Source organism: Gopherus evgoodei, chromosome 2, assembly GCF_007399415.2.
Source record: "Gopherus evgoodei ecotype Sinaloan lineage chromosome 2, rGopEvg1_v1.p, whole genome shotgun sequence".
Lineage (NCBI taxonomy): Eukaryota > Metazoa > Chordata > Testudines > Testudinidae > Gopherus > Gopherus evgoodei.
In genome coordinates, this window is record NC_044323.1 from 212,782,520 (window position 1) to 212,807,539 (window position 25,020).

General features: G+C 39.3%; 1 protein-coding gene across 7 annotated transcripts in view; it reads right to left on the reverse strand.

Annotated features, from left to right (window-relative positions):
• ESCO1 (establishment of sister chromatid cohesion N-acetyltransferase 1) overlaps positions 1 to 23,106 on the reverse strand; it is a 56,280-nt gene extending 33,174 nt beyond the window's left edge. For 3 of the 7 annotated variants that reach the window (XR_003999109.1, XM_030552892.1, XM_030552895.1), the window contains exons 1-7: positions 22,783 to 23,104; positions 21,073 to 21,177; positions 18,785 to 20,868; positions 17,989 to 18,100; positions 15,970 to 16,036; positions 13,260 to 13,371; positions 263 to 394 (exon numbers count right to left, since the gene is read on the reverse strand). Coding sequence is in view for 6 of the 7 variants with exons in the window: in XM_030552892.1 (XP_030408752.1) it covers positions 263 to 394; positions 13,260 to 13,371; positions 15,970 to 16,036; positions 17,989 to 18,100; positions 18,785 to 20,866 (2,505 nt within the window). In the remaining variant the exon portion in view is untranslated. Of the gene's footprint in view, positions 1 to 262; positions 395 to 9,839; positions 12,946 to 13,259; positions 13,372 to 15,969; positions 16,037 to 17,988; positions 18,101 to 18,784; positions 20,869 to 21,072; positions 21,178 to 22,782 lie in introns of those variants that run through there. The other 4 variants (XM_030552894.1, XM_030552896.1, XM_030552898.1 and 1 more) reach the window with 3 other exon arrangements.
• Between the last annotated feature and the right edge of the window lie 1,914 nt (positions 23,107 to 25,020).

Sequence of the window (25,020 nt, forward strand, 5' to 3'; positions counted from 1 at the left end):
TAACAAAACTTTAAAAATGGTGATAAATGACTATTTAACTACAAAACAATACAGAAATACAAGGAAGGAATAAAACTGAACAGGAATGTTTCTATAATGATAATCAATTTTTATAAGTGACTTATTACCATGTGCTAGGCTCCCTTAACAAAAAAAGTTTGTGATATTTTAAGAATTTATTAAAAGTAATCTGAATTGCATTTGATGTACAGAAAGGAAAACAAAGCTTATTACTGTTTAAAAAGACATGAAGTTCTCTTACCACATATTTTACAGCACTAATGAATTGGTTGTGAAAGAGCAGATGTTGAGTTTCGTCCTCTGGATTTGATGCCGTGTAAAGCATTCCACAAATATTACAGGAAATAGCTCCAAATCTTTTCTGTCCTGCATCCTATTTAAAAAGAGAATACATTATATATATATAGCTCAATATACAGTTGACAACAAACTTTTCATAGCTAGATATGCAATTCACAAACATAAGCACATGTAGATTCTGCACTGAGGCTAAAAGGAAGTGGAGGAGGAGGAAAACAAGTAGTATACTAAATATACAGTGACCAAAAGTGTACCCTCCAATGGCCAGCACACAAGCTGAGTTACAGCAGAGGCCATAGACTAAAGGACACATTAAGACAACTTCTCCCCCACCCAAAGTGTTAATGGTAGTTCTTCCAGGTTAGAGTTAAGACATTGTAGCAGGACCACATGAAGAAACATTGACTTCTCACTTTTTCTTTTATTAAAAGGTAAGGCAATGACCTCTTTACCTACTTTGCTGTCTACAGAGAGTTTAACTATCATGTATGGAAAAAAATAGGATAGATTCTGTTGTTCCCTATGCTTTAACTCCTGTCTGTCCTTAGACAGTGAGCTTCTTGAGCATGGACCATCGCCTCCTGAGTACCTGGAAAGCATCTAGCATACTATAGGCACTACCATAAAAAAATAAAGCCTAACAGTTATGGAAATGAGCATTAGAGGAACAGTAGTACATGTTATGTCTTGGCACTGTATTTCAAATTTCTATGGTGGATAAATTAATGTTAAATATTTTAAAATTGAAGTGTCTGGCACTATTTTTCATTTCTCTTCCCTCAAAGTTTTAAGGGTATAAGTCGCATTTTATATTTAACAAATCATATGCATCAGTTAAGAATATACCCCTTGCCCAGAAATCTAAAGATTCTTAACTTTACCATGCTTCGTATTGTCTTGTTTTCCCCTAACGCTGTAAAAAAGACCCATATATAAAAGGAATACTCAGTAATTTTGTTCTGACATTTAATCTTATTACTATTTGTAATCTATTACAAAATTCATTTAGCACACAGACAATTCAGTATTTATTTCGCAATTTACTGATTAAACATAAGTATTATTCATTATGAAGAGTACAAAGAACTAGGAATCAACATAATTAATGTCGAACAAGGAATAAGACCTCAAGTATAGGGTCTTTGTTGATTTGAACTAAGTAACTCATATGGATGAAGATTGTTTTAAAGAACAGATGTATATATTGATAAGGTTGGAAACTTATCTTTGGCTAATATATTTAAGTTTTGGTTTTAAAAGAATCAAATCTGTGTTTGGACTTTGTTTAAAGTGTGTATGAGAGAGGTAATGGATTATAAAAACACACAAGGTTAAAAATGGAATGAAGCTAGGCAGACATTACACACAATATGGATCCAATTACCATAGTATACAGTAAATACTACTACATGAGTAAAAGAGGGAATTTTCTAGGGAAAATTTTTAGTGGTGTGTGTGTGATAATCTCAAAACATAATACTGCATGAATATTTACTGTGAATTTAATTTCACCTTTAAAAAAAAGCAGATAGATATATTTATAGACTTTTTATACTATATTACTGGGAAGGTCTTTTTACAGTACGACTCGATTTTTTCAGCCTGTTTCCCACTCCTTTCAACTTTGAACAATATTTGGTTTAACTGGTCTGAAGAGAATTAGATCAACATTGAAAACTGAACTATCAGAGAAACAGTTGTAACCTCAAGCAAATCTACTAGTGAAGTTAGAACTTTAAGAATAGGTTTCTGTTCTAAGGAAAAGCCACATCCTAGTGTACCCTGTGAGTTACCCCTATAACCATGCTCTATTAATTCTAGTAATTTTTCACAAGTTTCACTGTGTAGCTCACAATACACACAAGAGTACTGGAGAAAGACAACAGGAGAGGGGATGGAGAAAACATGACAAGGTACATCACTGTGCTAGTGAGGTGCATAATAAGATTTTTAAGCCTCTCTTTGAAGGCACATGTGTGGACCACTGCTGGAAGCAGGAAACTGGGACCTGAAGATCCATTGGTCTGTCCTCAGCATGGCAACTCTTACATTCCTATGGCATGTAATAGAGGGGAAAAAGGAAGAATTCTTCAAAAGGAAACAAATGTTGCTCCATGTGTTGGCTTTGGGCTGGAGCATCAGGGAGAGACTCGGGTTCCAAGGATGTGAAAGTTGAGACTGATGCATTTTTAACCCCTATCTCCAGGTCTCCTTTAAAAAGGTGTAATTCAGAAGAAACTGCCCTTTTGGCCAAAAGAGTGTGTTGAATTTCAACTATTTACACACAAGGAAGGAAAAAAGGCAGTTCAGGAGGAAGGATGCATGTGATTACCTTACGACCCCACTTGAACCAAACCTAATTTTTGCTATCTTGAGGATGGAGAATATGTCCCCAATGCTCAGGGTGGGATAGGTGAGGGGGAAGTCTGCTTTGATGCTTGGAGAGCACTTCAAAAAGATAAGACACGTACATTTGAAAGTCAGCTAAATATAAAGCAATTCTTATATTTCAATGTATAAACAGTACTGCAACAAGCCCCGTGAAACAAGAAATCCTATTCAAATGATTGGGATGTTAAAATTTATTCAAAAAGTGAATGGTAGCATACTAACAAATTAACACCACAATGAAGTCACTAAAACATTAATGCAAAGAAATCCTCAAAATTGCCAGTATTCTTAATTCACCCTATCTTGATTGATGTAGGTCATATGCTCTTCTATCATAGTCTCTATAAACAAGAAGATAATAGAGCCCAATTACATTTTACACTAGGACAGAAATATTAGACTGTTGCTGGTATCTGGCAGACCATTTTTTAGGATTTCCTTGATGTTACAATATTATATGTATTCAAGTGTGTGGACAGGCATTCATATGGAGATGTTAAATATTTAAAAACTTAATGCTTTCCCCTAGTATTCATATGCTAGTAGCTATTAGAAAGTGCACCAAGCTTTCTTTAAGGCTGCAGAGTGTGAAAGGGTTTTATTTTATTTTTTTTTAAACATATGCGATAACCTTATGCAGCCCATAAAGACATTAGCCTGTCAGCATAACTGAAGCACTGTGTTCCAAATCCACAAACTGCAGACCATTCTTCAGACAAAAAATTGCTATATGAGATGGTATAGACTCTGCAGTGCAGAAGCAGGATGTGCAGGCTAAAATCAGAAGGAGCAACACAGCAGTAGGAATTAAATTTGAGACAATAAATCTGCCAATTATTTTTAACCTATTATTACACGTTAGCACCTAAGATTACTACAAATGAAAGAAAAGAGCAAAAAAAAAGAAAAAAAAAGTCTTTTTTTTTAGCGTTCGACAACATGTCATGTTTAGGCCATCATTTCCTATGTATAGTTTTCCTTTTTGCATGGGTCTCACACAACAGTAGCAGAGGAGAGAACTACCTATCTGAAAATAGCATAGTAATGAAAAGAAAAAAGAAAAACCTCTATTACTGAAAGCAACAAAGGAAACAATTGTTTTCAGTTTATTTACACATTTGAGAGTACCATGCACACAGCTCTTTCACTTCTGTTACTCAGCTGAACTTCCTATTCCCATGCACTAGCATGACATTACTCTAACGCAGTACTCTGAAGGGAGCTCACATACCCACTCTTCCCTCCAAAGATGGAGTTTGCCAGTAACAGCCAGAGTTGTTGCAGTTTCTGGTTTGGGAACAGGATGGTGTCTCCTTTCCCCAGGATAGACTGGCAGAGCTGGTTGGTAAGCATCCGTCACTCGACTCCGACACAGAACTGAGGAGTGACTGAAAGCATGAGGCCTGGGAGAAACCGATCCTTTTTTCTCTCAGATCTATGCATGGGCCTTGCAGGCAATACGAGAGTCATCCTGTGACTTTTCAATAGGTTAAAGGGAGGAGTTTGGATGTTGAGGCATAATACCCACCAATGTTGTTGTTGAAACAGCAGAGAAGGAGGCATGTGTCCAGAGCTAAGATAGACAGGCGAGTGCCTTAATGCTGATTTATTATTCTTAAGATTGCCTAGTCTGCTTCCCTGAAACACCCTTAAACATCAGCAGAAGAGAAGAAATTCCATTTTTAAAAAATTTCAAAAAGGTTTTTTAGGAAAATTTTTTTTAAAAAAAGGTTTCTGAAATTAGTTTAAACATTTTACCTGACAGTATCCCTTTAACTTATTCTTTAAATTGACAGTGTCCCTTTAATCTTCTCCAAAAGCCTCTGCTGGGCAAAATGAAACATGAGCTGTTGAGACTTAGGAGAGAGCCAGTAACAGGGAGCATGAAGATTAGTTCTTAGCAATCTGACAGACCCACAACAGAAACTCAGTTACTTGATCTAAAGTCATTCTTCTAGGCACCTGCAAACCTACATTAACTTGATGCAAATTGCATTCATACAACTGTAGAGAGGATAAAGACCCAAAATTGGACAAACCCCATTTGGAACAATGTGAGAAGTTTATATTTCTGAAACCCACTGTTTCAGTCCATTTGTAACTTCAAGACAACCAGCCATCACATTACATGAAGGCTGTCTTCACACTTAGAAGGGCTTTAATAATTCTCTCTTGATATTTGGACATAAAAATGTCTTACCAATTTCTCTTCTCTGAACAGGTGCATCTCTGCCTGATCCTCCATTTATGAGTTGAGGAGCTCCACCTGCAAAATAGGCATTTGGTGCCTTTGTAGGAGATAGTAGGGGCCCCTTGTCTTAGGCACAGGGTGAAGCACTTCCCCTCTTGATTACCCTTGCTGCAGCTGCTCTAGGAGCAACACTTTGCTCAAAGAACAAAAACAGCCAGAAAAAAAAATGTAGGCTGTAAGGGGTGAGGAGGAAATGGAGAAAAGCAGGAAGAAGGTCCAAAGAAAACATTTCTTCTTGGGTTCTTCACGAAGAATTAAAGAAAAAAAGAGGGGAAAAAAAAGGACCTCCTGAGCAGCCATATGTATTGCCTGAAGAGGCAGAAGCTTCTGGCAGGAAGTTGGTGGGCAGGATTCCCTACTCATCAAGGCATGCCCCACTCAAAAAGGAGATGTACAGATTTTAAAATAATTTTATTCTGTGGAATTTAGCAAAATGATTGGGAAAACATGACTCCAAATTTCATAAATTGTTACTGCTTCAGTCAGAGGGCAAAAGTTACATTTAAAAAAGATTTCTAGGAGATTACTTTCTAAAAATTAAAAAAAAGTAGTAAAAATATGGGGTCATTTCCTATTATGAAATGCTGACTTTACTGGTCATTATAAACTGTAGCAATAAACATGTAAAATAAAAAAGATGCTAAGTGAAGTCTGAACATTATGCTGCATGGATAGTATTTACAGTACTGATTTTTTTTATTTGTCAGATTGATTCTGTAAATAGGAACATAAACTTGATGGAGCATGAAGGTTTATAATGGAATAAGAGCCAGTAATTAAAACTGACCAATAACTGTTTCCTTCAGTTTTATACTTTACTTCTTCAAGCCCATTGGCTTTTATCAATTTCATTATGGATAGCATTTTCACTTTCATCAATTTAACTCCTGAATTTTTTGAGGCAAAAACATTTCACCTCTCTCATGAAGTGCCTATGTTACAAAACAGTTAAATGGGAGATTATATGAAAGTGTAATGGAAAAATAAGCAGCAAAATGAAAGATTATTCAAATTTATACACTAAAGCATTTGCACTTTGCTGCTATAAACAGTGATGTTGAAATGCCAATACCAATTCTGGGGGACCCAGCCTATCCCTTGCTCCTCTGGCTCATGAGGACATATACTGACCACTCAACAGCACGAAGGGAAGATTCAACTACTGGCTCAGCAGATGCAGGATGACAACTGAACGTGCTTTCAGTAGACTGAAGGGGCACTGGCATTGTTTACTCACAAGATTGGATCTCAGGGAGAAAAATATCCAAATGGTTATAGCTGCCTACTGTGTCCATCTGTGAAGCAAAAGGGGAAAAGTTGCCCCTAGAGTGGACAGCAGAGGTGTTGCAGCTTTTGGCTAAGTTTGAACAATTAGACACCACGACTATCAGAAGAGCTTAAGGTAGAGCTATACAGAGGCTTTGAAAGAGCACTTTAACAGCGAACCACAGTAATGCACTGTGATGTGATGTGCTCTACTTGGCCCTGCAATCTGGGGGCTGTTAGGAATTGCGTGGTGCACATCTATGAATGTGACACAGACACCTACTAATTTTGTGGTGCTTGCTGTACATTTATTATTATTACACTGTTTAAACACTGATATTATGAGTTGTGTCATGAGAAGTTGGGTGCTTTCAGTATCACCAGCCATTTCGCAGCATATGCTCGGAACTACTGAAGATGAATTATTTTCTAAACAAGAGAGTAACAAAACACTTCCATAAAGTTCTGTGCAAGTTAAAAGCAAATCCATAAACTTCTTATGGTTTTAATGTAACAGAGCTTAACGAAGGAGAAGGAACATTAATGTCCATTTTACCAATATAGACATCAACTGTGCCTCTCACAGGTCAGTGTATGTGAAGCTGTGGTTGTCATTAATGACCCCCAGTGGGGAGCGGTAGAATTAGTGAGGTGGCCACTGATGCCACACGGAATGTAGAGAGGGTATGCAGGGAGGTGCTATACTGCATTTCTCCACAGACTGCAAAGAGAGGCAACCACAGGATTGTTGAACCTATACATCCCAAGAGTGTGCTGCATCTGTGTTTGCTGCCCAAAGTGCCCCATTATGTCTTCGTGCATCTCTCTCTGACTTCTGGGCCTGGTGCTTGTCTGGTGTCTCCTTCTCTATACAGTCTGCAATATTCATCCTCCAGGCCCTTTGTTCATGATATGATACAGCACTGGCTTGCATGATCTTGCTGAACAGATCATCCCAAGTCCTCTACTTCTCTTCCTTATCTGGCTCAAGCATTATGCAGGTGCGGAGAGGGAACCACTCAAGGCTGCAATGGCAACAGCTACAGAGAAAACAGCAGTACCATTGTCAGTATACTCACAATGGAAAGCAAAGTTAAGATTCAGAACTCCCTTCCCTTGCTTCCCGAAAGTTTTAAACAATACATGCTTACTGACACTTTTGCTTCAGAGTGCTTGTGCACAATACCACTCACAGCTCCAGCCATGGTGAGTATGGCCTGCTAAGGGTGAGGGAAATGAGGAAGGGACTGCTCAGTTGCATGGAACTATGAGTGATGGGCAATGGCACTGAATACTGGTACCATTTTCCACAGCGGTGGCGATTTCAGCACATCTCTCTCTCCTGAAGGTAACAAGGCACTGAGAGCACAGCTGCTGTTGGCAACCCAAAGCCACCTAGGCCCGTCCACGCTAGCTTGTGTGCTGCAATGGAGACTGCCAAAATTATTACCAACTGGTGTGGCAAACTATCCTACCATGAAGGAAGAAATAAGGTTGCCATCCTAAAAAGCTTTGGGAGAGGACAGCCGAGTCCCTCCATGAAAATTTCATTGAGAGCTTCCAAAAGGATTCCGGGGACATCTCAGAGTATAAATGAGCTGCTCTGCGCAGCCCCCCTACCTAACTCTACAGGGGAATGAAAAGCATAACTCTACCTCTCTTTGTTGTACCAATACTTTTACTACAAGTAAATTAATGAAAAGTCAATACCAGTGTCCTGTTAAGCTAAAAGCACCATAACCGTAATGGAAAATAAATTTACATACTTACCTAAGGTTCTTTCCCCTGCACTGGTCTTGCACTTGCTCAACTGCAGCAACTGACTGGGCTGTGGTGGAGTCTCAAACAACTCCTGGCTCATGGCATAGCTGGACCCCCCAAGTTGCATGTCCTCCATTCTTCTCCACCTTCCCCTCATCCTCTCTGTTCATGCCAGAGGCCTGTGCCTCAAGCTCCTTGGAGATATCCATGGTGGTGGTGAAGTGTCTAACACGCATGTCATGCAGCTCTTTGTAAAAAGTGGCAGGTCTGCAGTTTGGCATCAGATCAATTGTTTGCCTCTCTGGCCTTCTGCTATGCCTGCCACAGTTCCTTCACTTTCACATAGCACTGCTGCTGATCCCTGTTGTACCTCTTCTCCTGACTCATCTGTGAAATCTACAGTTGTCCACACTTCTATGATAGGTCTGTAGCTGTGCTTGCACAACCTCTTCTCCCCACAGGCCCAGGAAATCCAATATGTCTTGCCTACTCAAAGCTGCAGTTCATCTGGAGCATGTAGCCAATATGGTCAGCTAGGCAGTTGCATACAAGAACTTAGAGCTGCTAGGTGTGCTCACCAAGTTGGACAATCAGGAAAAAGCATTTCAAAAATTTGCAGGACTTGGAGTGGGGTCAATGAGCCTTCTGGTCTCCAAGACCCCAGGACAGGAGTTCACAACTGTGAGCCGAGCAATCAGCATCAGGCATTGTGGGACACCTGCTGGAAGACTGTTAGGGTATGGCTACACTTGCAGCTGTACAGCGCTGGAAGTTAAACCTGTCTTCATACAGCTGACTAGGGAAAGTGCTGCAGTCTGTCCACATTGACAACTACCAGCGCACTGTCGTGGCCACATTTGCAGCGGTGCATTATGGGCAGCTATCCCAGTGTTCAAAGTGGCTGCAATGTGCTTTTCAAAAAGGGGGAGGGGAGGAGGAAGGTGAGTGTGACAGGGAGCATGTGGGGAGAGAGCGAGTGGATTTTTGGAGCCGACACTGTGTCAGCTCCCTGCCTTGCAAGTTCCGACCCCCTCCCCCACCCTCTCTCACTCACTGAAAGCAAACAGCAGCTGTTTGTTTTTTTCTCACATCAGATAAGCAGCCCCTCCCCAAAATAGACCCTTCTCTCCCCTCCCCCCCCCCCACGCCGCCTCTCTTCAAGCAAACATTAGCTGTGGGCGTTCCAAAGGGAGACGCCCTGCCTGCCTCTGCTCATTCACAGCAAACATTAACTGTGTTTGTTTTTTTGATAAGCAGCTCCCCGAGCCCCGAGTTCACAACAAAACAAAGAGAGGCATCACAACAAAACAAAGAGAGGAACCTTCACTTAAAAGGATTATGGGGAGTTTCTGGAGGTCAATCACTGCATAATAAGGTTACTTCCCCGTTTACACTGGAGCACCAGCACCTCAGCCACTCTGCAGCAGCTGTTATTCTTCTCGGGGAGGTGGAGTACCTTCAGCGCTGTAGCCACTGAGATACAGCGCTGTATGTGCCTTGCCAGTGTGGACAGGGAGTGAGTTACAGCGCTGTGGGCAGCTTTATTGTGCTGTAACTCTCAAGTGTAGCCAAGGCTTTAGGGTTATGCAGTATCTATGTTTGTGCAGCACCAACCTCAAACACACTGACCATGGCTCAGTGCTGCTTAGGGAGGTGGTGTTACTACGTTGGCATTGAGAATGTCAGTATAAAAATCTTTAAAAGCAAATTCTCTTGCTTATGTTACAAAAACCATCTTATTTTATTAAAATTGAAAACTAAAAAAAGCTCCCTATGCGGTTTAAATTTTGCAGTCTTGGCAATGTGCAAACAGAATTAACTAGACATCAATTTCATTTTCAGGTTCTCATGTACTTCTACTCCCCTTAAGTTTAATTGAAAAAAAAAAAAAACAAACACCTTAATTTTGCATAAATATGGGAGCTCATTTAACCAGCAACAATGTCAACTGAATATGTAAGATTTTAGAAGTTACTTAAGGTCTGACTTCCTATATCATAGTTTATAATATCTCAGACTGGATTGTTATATTAGTCTGAACACAACAATAAGGGACTTAAATTCTAACCCAATCTATGCAACCTTGGGCAAGTCACTGAATCTTGCTACGTCACTTTCCATGGTCTGTAAAACAGACATCATACTGATCTGAAAGTTGCTACAGAGATTTAATGTTTTTAAGTAGCTTTGAACATAAAAAGATTCTACCTCCAAAGTATAATTCTGAGTATGCGTCCACACATAGTATTAGGTTTTCACTGCTCTTTTAAATTTGTTTTGTAACCTTCATAAAAAGAGGAAAGATGATCTTAAGGCACTCAGAAGATCTAGGTTCTGCCACACTTCCTGGGAACTTTGGGCAAGACATTTAATCTTTCTGTGCCTCAGTTTTACATCAGTAAAATGAGAACAATAGTTGTGATGTGAGGAATAATTAATGGTTAGGCATGCTCAGACACTAGTGACATACACCATAAAAAAAATTTGGAAAAAAAAATCAGTACAAGTTGTAGAAGATTTTTATACTGAGAGAGAACAAACTGTCATTTACAAGCAAACATGGCAAGACAATTTTTAATGCCTTTTGTAGACAAATTGCGCTTGTTATAGATTTTATACTCACAGATAATACAAAAAGGTATTCAGTAAATATACACACTATATAAAGGAGACAATATACGAACATCTTATGGACTAAATTCTTGTTAAACAGATAATATAAAACTGCGTATGGGGGGGGAAATTGTTTTACCCATAACATTCCCTCCAAATACTGAACAGAATGGTAGAATTTATAAAACTATTTGATAAGATTTATATCATAGCTCAGTCCCAAGGAAGAACTCTGGCATTGTACGAACAGTTAGAATGACAAAGGGTCATAAAATACACAATGTAAAGCCAATATATTAACATGGTCACAGCTACAGTAAAGAAGTGGTAATTAATGTTGTGCTTAAGGTCCTAACATCTTACAACAAAGAACACCCCTGATAGATGAGAGGTTTTTTGGCAAGTTAGAAGAGATGAGGTAGAGAGATAGGGATAGACTGATGACCAAGAGGGTTACATCTCTAACTATAGGAGCCACCATAGGAATAATTTTCTTACCACTGATAAGAACAAAACTCCTAAAAAAAATTGGATGTTTAATGTTTTAATTAAGTAGTGAATGGGTCTGAGCAGCAATTTGAACTATGTTGTTTACAATAAGAGTATAATAAAATGCTGCTCCTAACAGCATGCCAGAAATTCCAAGAGATGTAAAATATGCAAAATATTCAGACAATATTTGCAAGATAATTACTATATTTTACATGTTTCAAAGAGTTTTTAAATGGGCTGTACACACACTATACAGCAAATACTCATTTACACATTTCTTTAAAATACTAAATATCTGGAAATAGAGTTTGTCAAAAAATAATATTGCCAATTACGAATTTCAAAAAACAAGTTTTGTTTTTTTTTAATTTAATGCAATTGCCACTCTTTCAACTGGTTCTAGTTTCACATTTTATTAAAAAAAACTAACTTGGCAAAGTAAGCTTCTGCGCACCTAGATTGAAGGCTTTAGTCAGTTTTTGCAGATAGGACAGAAGCCTATATTGTCACTGTCTCATATATATTATTATATGATTAAAGTGAACTAGAAGAACAACAACTATATCCTTCATTGATAAACAGGGATTGCATTAACATGCAAATGTTAAAAGTTGTATACAATTAATATTTTGGAGATTGTGTTTTATTTTAATGTGTATTTCTGCTGAAGTTTAAAAGTCAAGTGTGACACTGTCAGTTTTAAACAAAACAACACAATGAACTAGTCTCAGATGTAAATTTGTTTTCCCTCACACATTTTGATGAAGACCCCTATGCTTTCTTCCTCCCTCTAAAATTACTACACTATATACTACATAACTAAGACTTTTCTTTTTTGTTATGGCACTGAACAAACCACTCTTTAAAAACACTGAAAATGAGAAAAAATAAGCCAGTCAGTTACAAAAAGTATTGGTTTATGATCAGTGAAAATCATACCTATTTTTTCCTTACAAAGAACCTATATCAAAGACCGATCAAATTCTATTATTGTACAACCAAAAGTTGGGTTTTAAGGCCCCCATTCAGCCCTGCTGAAGTAAAGGGGATTATCTGTATGTCTAAAATTAGTCACCTGAGACCTAAACAGGCAATAATTGAGAATGTTGCAAGTAAGTGTTAGATATAAATCACATCTCTGAACAGTTTAATATTCTGGCATTTCTGAACATATTCTGTCTATATATCTGTTATTTTGTAATCCCACCCAGAGAGGCAAATTTCATGCTTTAGGAAAGAGAGAGACTTCAGGCTTGTGTCCTTAGTATATATTTTTAGCAGATTAAGGACTATTTATTTCTTAGTAATGCTTTAATATTACAAAAGTGCAGGTAGTGGTAATGTCTGCTTTAACAGGTTCAATTTTTTAATTGGTTCTGCTGCAGTGTTGTGTGGTCCTTCAAACTAGGACAATTTGCGTTCTTTTGCTCCACTTCACATTTTTAAATTCTTTGGTTCAATAGTTTTTGCTCTACTTTTTCTTTAGTAGAAATAGCTATTTGTATTTTAGTTTACCAATTTATTTTTAATTATTTAAAATATATCTCTCACTGTATCAGTTATTGATGGAGCTAGCTCATCAGTGATTTGTGGAAAAGTTCTTTCCCTATCTTTAATTTTAGTCAGTGCTTTGAAAAAATATCCGTATCTCATTACATAAGTGTAATGCATTCATATGTAAACTCACACAGAAAAATCTGCCAGATAGAATCTCACTAGTGAGGATAAGTGAGTGTATCATTTGCATAAACTGAGGATTAGTTTATATGCAAAGGCAAATTTACTTCTCTTCCTCTCCACTTTCCTTCATAAATGAAGCTCCTCTTTGTATTTGAGAAACCAAATACAGCCTATTTTAAAAAAAAAACTGAAATGTTGGAGGACTCAGTTTAAACAATATAGATTCAACAATAATCAGTCTAGCATCACTTTTTAATGCCAAAAATTCAATGAAAGTGTGAAATGATTAGTGATTACAAAGTTACAGAAACAACACTATATAAGGATAACTACATTTAAGACAAGTTCATAACATTTAAGAGGTGGGACAGCTCATTCAAAAATATTTACTGTAGAGGTTATGTTAACATTTCAAAATGCAGGCTTATGACACATAGAAGTTTGAGAAATACACAGTTGGCAACATTAAAAGGAAAGTACTTACGATGATCAGCTGTTTGTCATCTTTTCCTGCTTCTCTTAGTTTTTGAATATGCTGCTCTGATGACAGGAAGCTACCGCACCTTGATGCTAATGAATGGTTTGGCAAAGGAACCCTTTAAACAAACATATTTCCTGTCAATAAGGCCCTTCTGACTAGGTATTTTCAAAAATGAATCTATAAATGTAAATCCATTTTAAATAAATTTAAATCTCAAAACAAGGACTAAAAGCATACATGGTTTAGTTTACAATTTTGATATAGTTCAAAACTATACCCAAGATGAACAAAAAAGTGCACTATTTATGATTATCATAAATTATTGTAGCTAGTGGGAAGACATAATTATGAATGACTGGGCAATTTACTTATCACATAACATAACCATTCAATGTAGTATAGACATAGTGGTCTATTTCATCTACAATTCAGAGAGTGAGTGAGTGTGTGTGTGTGTGTGCACGCGCTCTCTCAAGACAGTTACAGTAATTTTCCCTCTGACTTTCACTTTACAAACAAATTATGGTCAGACGTAGCAGCAGTCCAATATCACCAGAAGAGGAGCAGAACAGTTTCAGTCTAGACCACACCATTCCAGTCCCTTAAGGAAGATAATTCCTATCCCCCCACCTTTGAAAAGGACCTGTGCACAGGCTATGTATACACATCCTGTGGCTCTTCTTCTCTCATAAAATGTTTTTAAAGGGGACTTTCCCACTGCATGGAAAAGAGAAGCCAACCTGTCACTGACTATGTCAGAGGCAGATCAAAAGTTCTTCCTAAAAGTTGGCTAAAAGTTCTTCCTGCTCCCACTTTCCTGTTAGTTGTGTTATTTGAGGGAAGCAGAAAAGGGATTGTTACCAACCAACCGACCCACCCTTCCCCACAAAGCTCTAGGGAACTTTTTCCAAAAGGAGACAGCAGGAGAATTTAGAATGAGAGGCTCCTAGAGGTCATTAAACTTTCTCATGCAATAAAAATGTAAATTAAAAAAAACACAACCTCCACACACAGACACATCACAAGCACATCTATTTGGCAATTACTAATCCTAACCTTTTTTGCAAAGCAGAGATCAGACAGAGCAACATAGTTCTCATTAACAAGATGCTAACAGTTGCCACAGTCTATTGCAGTAGATACATTATAAGCTTTTACATACGTTGACTTTTTGCTCTACAAGTTATATCTAAAGAAGTGTTGGCATGCCAGACTTAAGACATGAATTCATGTCTCTTTCACTCGATTCACTATTTCTTCTGACTTGTTAATTACTGGAAATAATTATGTTTAAAAGAGTGATCTTTCCTATTACATCTTTTCTTCTTGGGCCTTCAGTGAAATGACACCAAGTGTGACATCATTTTTGTGTCAATCAGGTCTCAAATAGGATTAGAGGAGCAGTATCTGGGACATGTGTTAAGAAAGCACTTATGAAAACAAAAAGTATCTAAAATAGCAAAGGGAGCACAAATTTATTAGCCAAGAAGTCTTTTTTCAAGCTCGCAACAATATGAACATCCTCTATTTCCAGACAGAAAACTTAGCTAGGTGAAGCTGAAGATAAGACCACACTCATATCAGTAACTAAGAGCAACAATCTTTATTAAAACTCTCTAAACTAAACAAAAGAAAAAAAAAAGTTCAAGATTAAATCTGCAAGAAACTCAAACATTTAGAAGTATTCAGTCAAGATATTTAAACTTACATCTGACTGTATTTTTATGGGGTTTTTTGACAGTGGTATTATTTTTAGATCAAGAAAATTTTCTAAAAAAAAGTTAGTAAGTCCTCAACCTCTGGTTAATTTTGAAAAGCCATTGTATTTGTCCAGCTTGTAGGTGAAAACTGAAAATCTGAACTACAGAGCAGTGTTTTATAATTGGTTTCATGTCTCCATTGAGAACATTTTACTTTATGTCTAATGACACTAAGATCACTGGTTAGGATATGGAATAAGTGTCCATTACTTTGACTCTGTACATTGCCATCTGACACTTAATGAGGTCTGAGTAGACAAGTAACACATTGAAAACAATCAGGAAAGTGCGTATGACAGAGTGGCCAAAACTGGCACAGCCACTATATCATTAAAAGTGAAGCATCCTACTTTGTGTGGTTGCAAATGAGGAAAAAAGTCATGGATAAGAGAGCCTAAATTTCTGATTTTCTCAGGGCCTCACTGTGTAGCTAGATTTAAGGTAGATTGGGGCACAAAATTCAGTGTGCAGGGGACTGGGGTACCACAAAAAACCTAAAACATTTCCATTAAAAAGTCTACTAACTGAAAAACTACAGGAACCTTCCTCTTCTGAATAGGTGAGCCAAATAAACAATTTTAGTCATCATCAATTTTTGAGTCTCAGGTTAGGATCTGGCAAAAAAAAGCAATGCAAAGTGTTAAGTATTTTTTAGCTCTGCTAATTACCACTTTTCAAAAAGGTGTGACTCACATAGCAGCCAGGCTGTATGATCATTTTTTCATCAAAGCTGAAATTAGTGCTTTTTCCATTGACAACCTCCTTAGGTAAACTGGATTACACAGAACTCAGTCTCTTATGGAAAGGATGAGACACCGATTTCCATGTTAAAAAAAGTTTAGGATGGCAGTGGAAAAGAGGGACAAAAAAAATTGGTCTTATAATGGTAACTTTACCTAAGGAGGGGCTACTGTCATTCCATAAATATATTAAAGAATAAAAAGGTACTATACCTCTTCTCACTAGTCTCAGATGTCTGATTTGTGAATAAAGTGCGCACCAACTGCTTGGGAGCCGGACCTGCAGTTAATCAGGTTAATAATGTAATTTCATTATAAAATTTCTCTTAATAGAAAAAGTAAACTTGGCAAAACATGTTAACTTTCACTACAACAAAGAGATATGCAAGACCATGTTATACACACTGTACTTTATTTGTTAAAAACAATATTTAAAAAAAAAGTTATGTAATGAAATGGTGCAAATTCAGTTCAGGATTCAGATATTTCTCTACACTAAATTTTTAAACTTACCTTACATGAAAATTATACATATCAACTGTTGCTGAACATGATTCTCTCACCCAATAGCCAGGGGGAGCAGCAGACAATCTGAATTTTAGTTTCAACCTACTCATGCTGACATCAATTGGATACTGCTGTGTACAGCAGCAGAGCCATAAACAGCCATAAATACGATCTCTGACTTGCTCAGTATTAGGGTAGGGGAAAGAGAGACAGTTAAGAAATGCAATTGCAGGGTGAGGGAGGAATGTTTTTCCTAACCGCCAGCAACAGTAAAGGATCCTAACAATACTGTTACTGCATGTGGCACTTCAAAAAGCTGGAGCTGCACTGAAAAGAAGAATTGCACAAGTATCATATTTTAGTAAACGGCTAGACTTGCTGATGAAACATTGCATAGGGCACAAGGCCAGGCACTATCATAAGGAGATGGAGAGAAGGCAAGAGCCTGGCATGCCATCAGAGAGGAGTAAGATGTATCAGTGATCTAGTAAGGATACTTATTAGTTTAGGACAGAGTTTGATTCTTTGCTTCTTGAACTATGAGAGGCGAGGGGGAGATTTTCACATTACACTGACCAAGACTTGACTACTGAACAGTGCTGACAGGTTCCTGAGAGAGATGAATGCAGCCCTCTTCACACAGATGAACGGTTGCAAATTTGTGGAAATTTGGTGGAGAAGGGGAGGTAAAAAGTAGTAACTCTAGATATGGAGAGTAGGGGAACCCTTTCAGCAACCAGAAGACTCAGATACAAAAAGAGAACACAGAGAATGCAGCTCCTCTTCCAGCAGCCAGAGAAGGCGGAGTTTCAAGTTTATCAGATATCTACTAGCCAGAAGCTGACAGGAAAGATGGAACCATTGAAGAGAGCACAGGGATCAGCATACTAGAAGAAATTCAAGCACCCTTCCTTTTCTTAGCTGCTGCAGGGGAGCAACACTTTTCACCTGAACATTGCTCCACTTTTTGTATCACTTCATGATCAAGTGAATAAGTCTCCTTACTATTAGGTAGCTGGTAAAAATTCCAAGTCCTGTGTGTAGATGAAGGAGAGTGGGAGAGAAAGAATGGGTGATGAGATAAATAAGGAGAATAATGTTGAGAGAGTATATGGAGGGAGAAGTAGTTAAAAGAAAGTAGAGAATACATAGAGAAAAGAAAAGAAAACAGACACTAATGACAACTCACAAGCCATGATCAGTTACTGGAAAAAAAGAGTTGAGTGAATACAGGAAGGAAAAGAAGGTAAAAACAAAAAGCAAAAGATGAAATAAGTCAATTTGATAGACTAGTACTCAATTAACATCTGATTTTACTGACATCATATATTATATCTGATTAATATTTTTTGGTATTCAACTGGCTCTTGTAACTGGCCAAATACTATTCTAATATACTTGATTAATTCCACCAGTAATAATCTAATATAGCCCAAAAAATTAGGTATCAACAAGTGCTGTTGTTATATTACTTTTAAACTGAGCACATAACTTTTATTCTTTTAAATTACTGGGGATGTGGCTCTGGAGGGCATGGTTGCCAGATACCATATTTTTCACTTTGATAGTAGGCTTCGTTCTAGGATTGCAAGGTAAGTTTTCATGCCCTGCTGACACCAATAAATTTTGTAACATTCCTATTTGAAAAGCAAGAAGAGGATTCCTTCATCACCACCATAAACAGACCTCTCAGAGTACACAGAATTTACAGTTTAGATTTTTTACCTTGAGAGTCACTCTCTATCTCCTTTTTGGCTTGCTTAGGTGGTGGTGGTGCTGCTGCAGTACTTTTCACTGGAGTGCTTTCTGGACTTGTATCCAAATGCAAGCTAAAACTCTGAACAACACAACAGAACAGATGATAGATCAAAGTCAAATTGCTCCAAGTTCTGTCCCTATTTCATTAAATATTTTATGAGTAAAACCATTATTGAGTTCCTACAAGATCAGTTTAACACTTTTCGAAATTCTCTTTAAGACTTCGCTTAATAAACTGATAAGCAACCCCATGTATATATCTGTGGCACTATCTAATGTGGCAAAATTTTGTTACATTACACATTCAGTGCATATGGATGCTTATTTGGAAAGAATATGGTTATTATATGTACTCCTATGTTCTTAGAACATTACATTTAAACAAACCTAATCATGAGCATAAGTAGTACTTTGCTCTCCCATTCCCCTTAATGTACATTTTCTGCAAAAGATAGATACGGTATTTTAAATTAATCAGCTATGACATTTTGATTTGTTGTGCTATGCACTTGAGTTACTGGAGAATTTTATTTTTTTTAAACTATTGCCCTTAGTAATACATAACAGATTTGTTTTCCTATTTGACTTAGAGAAGAATCACAAGTCAACTCAATAGCAGATTAAGGTTCCTGTACTGAAATGTTTTAGTTGCACAAAATGTTACTGATAAAGCTACTTACACAAGCACAGACAGCACTGTTAGGTACTAGAATAAATTTAGGGAAGTATCCTCCCACCACATTCCATAAATAAAAAGAATTACCTCATCTAGTGTTGGCTCCGGAACATGTTTTGTCCGATTATCCAACAAGCCGTTTTCAGCAACTTTTTTTGTGGGTTGCTTTGTTTCCGATGTCACATCTTTAGCTCTGACTCTTTCAGAAGAAACTGCTCCCAATTTCTCCTGTACATGAATTGCACTTTTATTTTCACATGGCTTTGTCATTGACAATTTACCTTGGGACTTTGAAAGCTGTATTTCCGCACCCATGGCTTGACTTGATTCTGGAACTTTAATTTTAGTTTCTAACAAATCCAGCTTGGGAACACTTGCAGAGTTAAATTTATTTTGATGTATATTATTAGCTTTCACTAGTTTAATTCTGGTCCACTTAGAGTTTTTGTTTGCAGGACTATTTCTGCCATTCAGAACACATTTGACAGGTATTCCTTTTTTGCTGGGGAAAAAACGCTTGCACTGAGTGCTCTGATTTGGTTCCTTCTGAGTAAGGATTACAGTCTGTGACAGCTGTGTTTCTGCACGTTTTTCTTCTCCTTTTCTATATTCAGTGTTGGGAGAATCTCTTTTCACCTCTACTGTATCTGACTCAATTTCACCTGCAATTTCTTCACAGAGTTCAAGAATGCTTACCCGTTTGGACTTCACAACGTTCTCAGGCTGATTGGCTAGATCTTTTTCATTTACAGGTGGCTGCAAAACTCTCTTTGCTTTTACACTGCTTTTCACATTCTGATGCAGTGGTTGTTTTTCCTTATTTATTGTCACAGAAGTTGGTTGAAGAGAACTTACCATTTCTACTTTTTTATGAACAAGAAATAATCTTGAGCCTTGCAGGCTATGCTGAGAACTGTTGGAATCATTGGTTTTACGGTCCATTTTACATTTTTTCTCTGGAAGAGAGCTGGTTATTCCTACAGTTATTTCTTCATCTCCACTTATAAAATTAGATTTTGTTTTCTTATTTTTCTTTTCTGTTTTCTGCTTAAGAGGTTTAACTGTTTCAATTCTAGTACCCTGAATACATCCTTTTGTTTGAGTGCCCTGTTGCACTTCTGAAGCTTTTCCTTCTTTAATTTCTCTATTACGAAGGGATCTTGCTGATGTATCTGATAACTGCTGCAATCTATGTGATCGCCTGGTTAGCTGCTCATCTGGGATAATGATGTGTCTTGGCGTAGGAATGTCTCGTACTGACTTTTTCTGGCACACTTCCTTATTTTTTGTGGCTTTTGGTTGCTGTTGTGTGTCTTTGACAGCTATTTTAGTGTTTGTGCCTGATGATCTTGTCATCATGTGCATTCCTAATTCAGGTTCACATTTGTTGTCACCGAAAGATTTAATCAATGGTTGTTCAGCATCTTGAGAAGTTGACTTTTTTGCAAGATTCTTTTTAGGATTCTGAACTTGTATCCCTAAATTTTTATCAGTCATTTTTACAGCTCTAGTACTTGTAGAAGAATTACCTTCTGCAGAATTTCCCTTAACAGATTTCATATCCACGTGTATGTTCCTAGTTTCATTTAAAGTTTTTACAGACTGCAAGACAGATTGCCTAATACTTTGAGGTTTCAATGAACTCTTTTTAATATCTAAAGTTGACTTTAATTGCTGTCTCCTGCTTTCAACTGAAACTTTGGTTTGTAAAGCACATTTGTCCTTCCCTTCAGGATCTGTTTTGGAGGAAGCCTTTGTAGATTTCAAGAAAGTAGTATGGTTTATTTTTGGAGATCTGGAGGGTGTTTTTGTAGTAGATACTTTACCTAATGATTTCAGGGAAGATTTTTTCATAGGTACTGTTTTACTGGATCTTTCCTTTAATTGAAGTTCACACTGCTTTGAACATTTCTGCACTAGTTTAGAACGGGAGGACTGCCTAGCACAATTATTGATGTCTTTATTTACCACTGACCTGTTAGGTTTGACCAAGATTTTAAGCATTGCTTTCTTCTGCATTGCACTTTTATTTGGCTTTGATTTATTTATGACATGTTTTGTGGCTGACACCTCTTTTTCTTTCTTTGTTGATGATTTGCTGTTCCTATCTAGCTTCCGACGTTTAGCAGAAGATTCTGCTATTGCTGACTTCCTTTTTTGGGCTGCCATTTCTGCAAAACAACAATTGAACCAAATTTCTACAAATTTTTTCAGCTACTTCTATTGTTAATGTACATTATTAGCCATATTATATAAAAGGAGACATATTGGATTATTAATTTTGTCTATTTACTATCAGTGTGTACTAGTCACAATCAGAAAGCAAAATCTGTTAAGCCATTTTAAGTTTAGTATACTACATTTATTTTACTTACACGTATTTTATAAGAAGCGATCGATGTTTCAGAAAAAGTAACTTATCAAGCTGTGCCAAAAGCATTCCTTACAAATTTGGTTGTAGACAAGGCATTACATGTCACCTATAAAGAATAAAACATTTATGGAGATATTTAGATCCAGTATGTTTGTTTTGTTAACTTTTCCCTTGTATTTCTCAGTCTCTGAATTCAAGCATATAGCTCCTGACCACCTATATTTCATTTTTTCATTCTTTCAAATAATAATTAGCTTTAAAAGTATGAGACTCTCAGGCAAAAGCGACGTGGACTTTATGCAACCCTCCATATTCTGTCTTCGTGACAGAATTTTAAAACAGGACCCTTCATTTGCAGTTGTAGCTCTGCATTCCGTTACCCAAAGCCCCAAGGAGCAGAGGACAGAACAGGGCACTTTTTGGAGCTCCATCAGTACAATATTTAGATGTCACTGTTATGCAACACTATATGCTCTCATATGTATCCCTCACAGAGACTAAGGATGCACTTTTGTACTCCCAACCTCTGAAATGTTATAGCATCAGGCAAATGTTATAGCATCAGACTGTTAGCACTTCTCCCAACTAACTCCATAATTAAAAAAATCAAGTAGCCTCTGAGGACACAGAAGCAGTTATGTGGATAACCTTTACCTCCAAGCCTTTCATCTTTCCCCACATTAATCAGTAGGGAAACAACGATTTCTGCTAGTAAGAAATTTGACTATCAAGTGCCATAGCACACAAACCTACATATAGATACTTGCATTAGCTTGTAAAAAACTATTCTGTTTGCTAACAGATGTAATTTATAGGCCTGATACACCATCTCAAAGTGTTCAAATGTTGATCCTCTTAAGATGAGCGGTATGCCCTGTTCACTGTCTGTGGCAGTTTTAAAGGCTAGTCACAGCAGTCTTGATTTTTTTCCCCTAGCAAAACACAGAGCAGAAAAGAGCTGCCCCCCAGATGAGTTACATGGAGGACAGGTTTGTCAGTGAAACAAAGAGGATCCAACTCATGTGCCACCCTCTTCCACACACACAGATGCTGCAGTTTAACTCCTCCCTTCGTTCTCACTTAAGTCTAGCAGCACTAGGAGCTTCCTGGACATGCAGGCAGGGCCCAGTCTTTGCCCCGAGGAGGTTGCAGTCTAAGGCTGCCCAGAGGTTGGAGGAAGTGGGAGAGTGGATGGGGACTGCCCGTTATAAGTTGATCAACGATCCTGGCTTAGGAAAGTGACGGAAAATACCAGCCTCCCTCACAGTTGGCTCCGAGCTGTAGGGGGATTCAGCGGGACCGGGGACCAAGCTACGAGCGGGCATCACCCGCGCGCTGACACAGAAATGCTTTGCGGCCTGTAGACTTTGCACTCCGCCCCCACGGGGGTGGGGGATGCAAAGCCTGGTCCAAGGGCCCGAGCCTGAGCCTCTCAGTAACAACCAAAACGGGGGTGAGGGCGTCTCCTCATGGACCTCAGGGCGCGGAGACCCGCCGCGGGGGAGTGGCCGTTTGGGGCCGAGGGCAGCGTTCAGGATCGAGAGGGTCGCGCTCCAGGGTCATCTTCCTCCCCCACCAGTCACTGCGCCTGGGAACCAGAAGAGGCGGCAACCGGGACTGGGGGAAGCTGCTCGATCACGAGGGAAGGGCCTGCGGCCGCTCAGCCTCTGGCGGCGGAGGGGGGCCGGGCTGGCGCCCCGCGGTCACTTACCTCAGCGAGTCTCCTCCGGTGCGCGCCCGCAGCGCGAGCCGCGGTTCTGGGGAGCGGGGGCACGTGGCGCGAGTTGGGGGAGGGGCAGGGGCTCGCGTTAGCCGGGTGAGTGGCGCGAGGTCACTGGCGCTCGTGCACCTTTCCCATGTCGCCCAGAAGTCTGCAGCCTCGCTAGAAAGCAGAAGCAAGTGGATGGAATCTCTTCACATCCGGGCACACAGACAATCCTGCTACTGCCCCGCCCCGATTTATGACGGTTACCAGTCTGCGACGCTTGTTGTTGTTGCTCTCTGATCCCGAATCCGGAAACCGCTTCCCGGCACAGCGTAACTTCCGTCGGTGGCTGTTAGACGAGAGCCCTGCTACTGCTAATGAAACGGCTCGGGAGCTGGAAAGAGGAAGGGAGGCCTGGGTGTAGTCAGAGCGGCCCCTGGCGGCCGGAACGGGGGCGATCCAGCCCCCTGTTTGGTTTGGGGCTGTCTGAGAGAGGGCTTTGTCTTATAGGGGCACAGATTACCCCCTACCCTCTGTCCCAATTTTTCACACTTGCCGTCTGGTCACCCTAGTGCCAGTTGCCCTTCTCATAACAGAAAAGGACAGAGCCAAGGATGTTGAAAGGCAGCAATACTAATTCACATCTCAACTCCTTTTCCGTTTACAGGGGCAGAAGTCCGTCCCGCCCCCGTCCACCATGCATGGCCATGCTTTCCAGACCGTGGCACCCACTTGTAGCTCTGGGACTTCCAGTCCTGTCCTCATCACACTTCTTTTGAAAAGTCTTTCCATCCCATCTTGGGTCCCCCTCTCCCTTTCTTGCTGTCCTCTTTAGGGTTGAATTGGTTGGATGTATTCCTGGAGATTTCATCACATGACATAATCTTTAATTAAAGATTACTTTTTAATTCCTGGAACCTCTGGGCCAATCTGGGAGGGTTGGCAATTCTAGTCTTCTTCCTCCTGTGCTTTCTCTCCTGGGCATTCTCCAGTTCTTATCATATAGGCAGCCTGCCTCAAAAATGCCATCTGCAGTCTATCACTGACAGCCCCACCATCTTCCCCCTAATATTTTACCATGTGCATTCTGTCTCCTCTCTGCTTCTCTGCCATTCTCCTTAGTGTGTTATTTTCTTCCACCTTCCATCTCTATAAGACTCAACAATAAGGCAACAGTAATATTTTGTTTTAATTTATTTCTAGTAATAAAGTACTTTCCAAACAGAAGAGATGGCACAAGTCTTGCCCCAAGGAATTCATAATCTAAAGACAGTTGAAAAAGGTGGGTAGGGAGGAAAAGGGACAATATACACACAATTAGATGATATTTATTTCAATTATATGTACTACACATGACATGTAAATTATTCCCAAATTACTATTCTAGTTTGTCATTGCCATTCAGCAAATTTTCTACCAGCAAAGTAATAAGAAGAAAACAAATCAAAGGATACATTTTATTTAATATACATACAGCACGTGATTAACATCTGGAGCTCATAAATGTGATATCACTAGGGTCAAGGGTTTACTAGTGTAACCCTTCTGCCCCTCTGAGTTGGCAGCAACAAGGGCCGGGTTCAGTATCCAGGGGTTCTGTTTCAGTAACACAATGCATAACCGGCTCAAGCCCCCAACCAGTGACCTGGGACACTCACATACCACACCCCCCTGGGCGCCTCTAGGAGGCAATACTTCCCCTCTCGCAAGCACGGAGTCTGAGTGTAGCAAAATCTTTTTAATTAAGGAATCAATGCGGCATCCCATTGGAGAAACACCACAAACAGGGTTATAACACAAACCATAAACAAAAACCCACCTCCAAGTACGTTTGGCACTGTCCTTTTTCCCCTTAGGGTTTTAAGTCCAATCACCCCAAAGTCCAACAACCCAAAAGTCTCTGGTCAATGCCACCCCAGAGTTCAAGAGTTTATCTGTAGAGGTTCCTCCCCCTAGCCTGGGTAGAAAGGGGCACCTTATGTGGTCCGGGGCCAACTGCCCTGCCTCTCCGTGGGTTCTGCTTCCGCCTTCTCCACGAACTGCTCCGCTTTACCAGCCGCTCCTCTCTGCTCCTCCAGCTGTCCTCAGAAACTGCTCCGCTCCACCAGCTGCTCTGCTCCATGAGCTGCTCTAGTTCTCCCTGCAAACTGCTCGGCTCCGCTCGCTCTGTGATCCGCTCCAGCCATCCCCACAACTGCTCCACTCCGCCAGCTGCTCTGTTCCACAGTATAGCTTCAGGCTCCC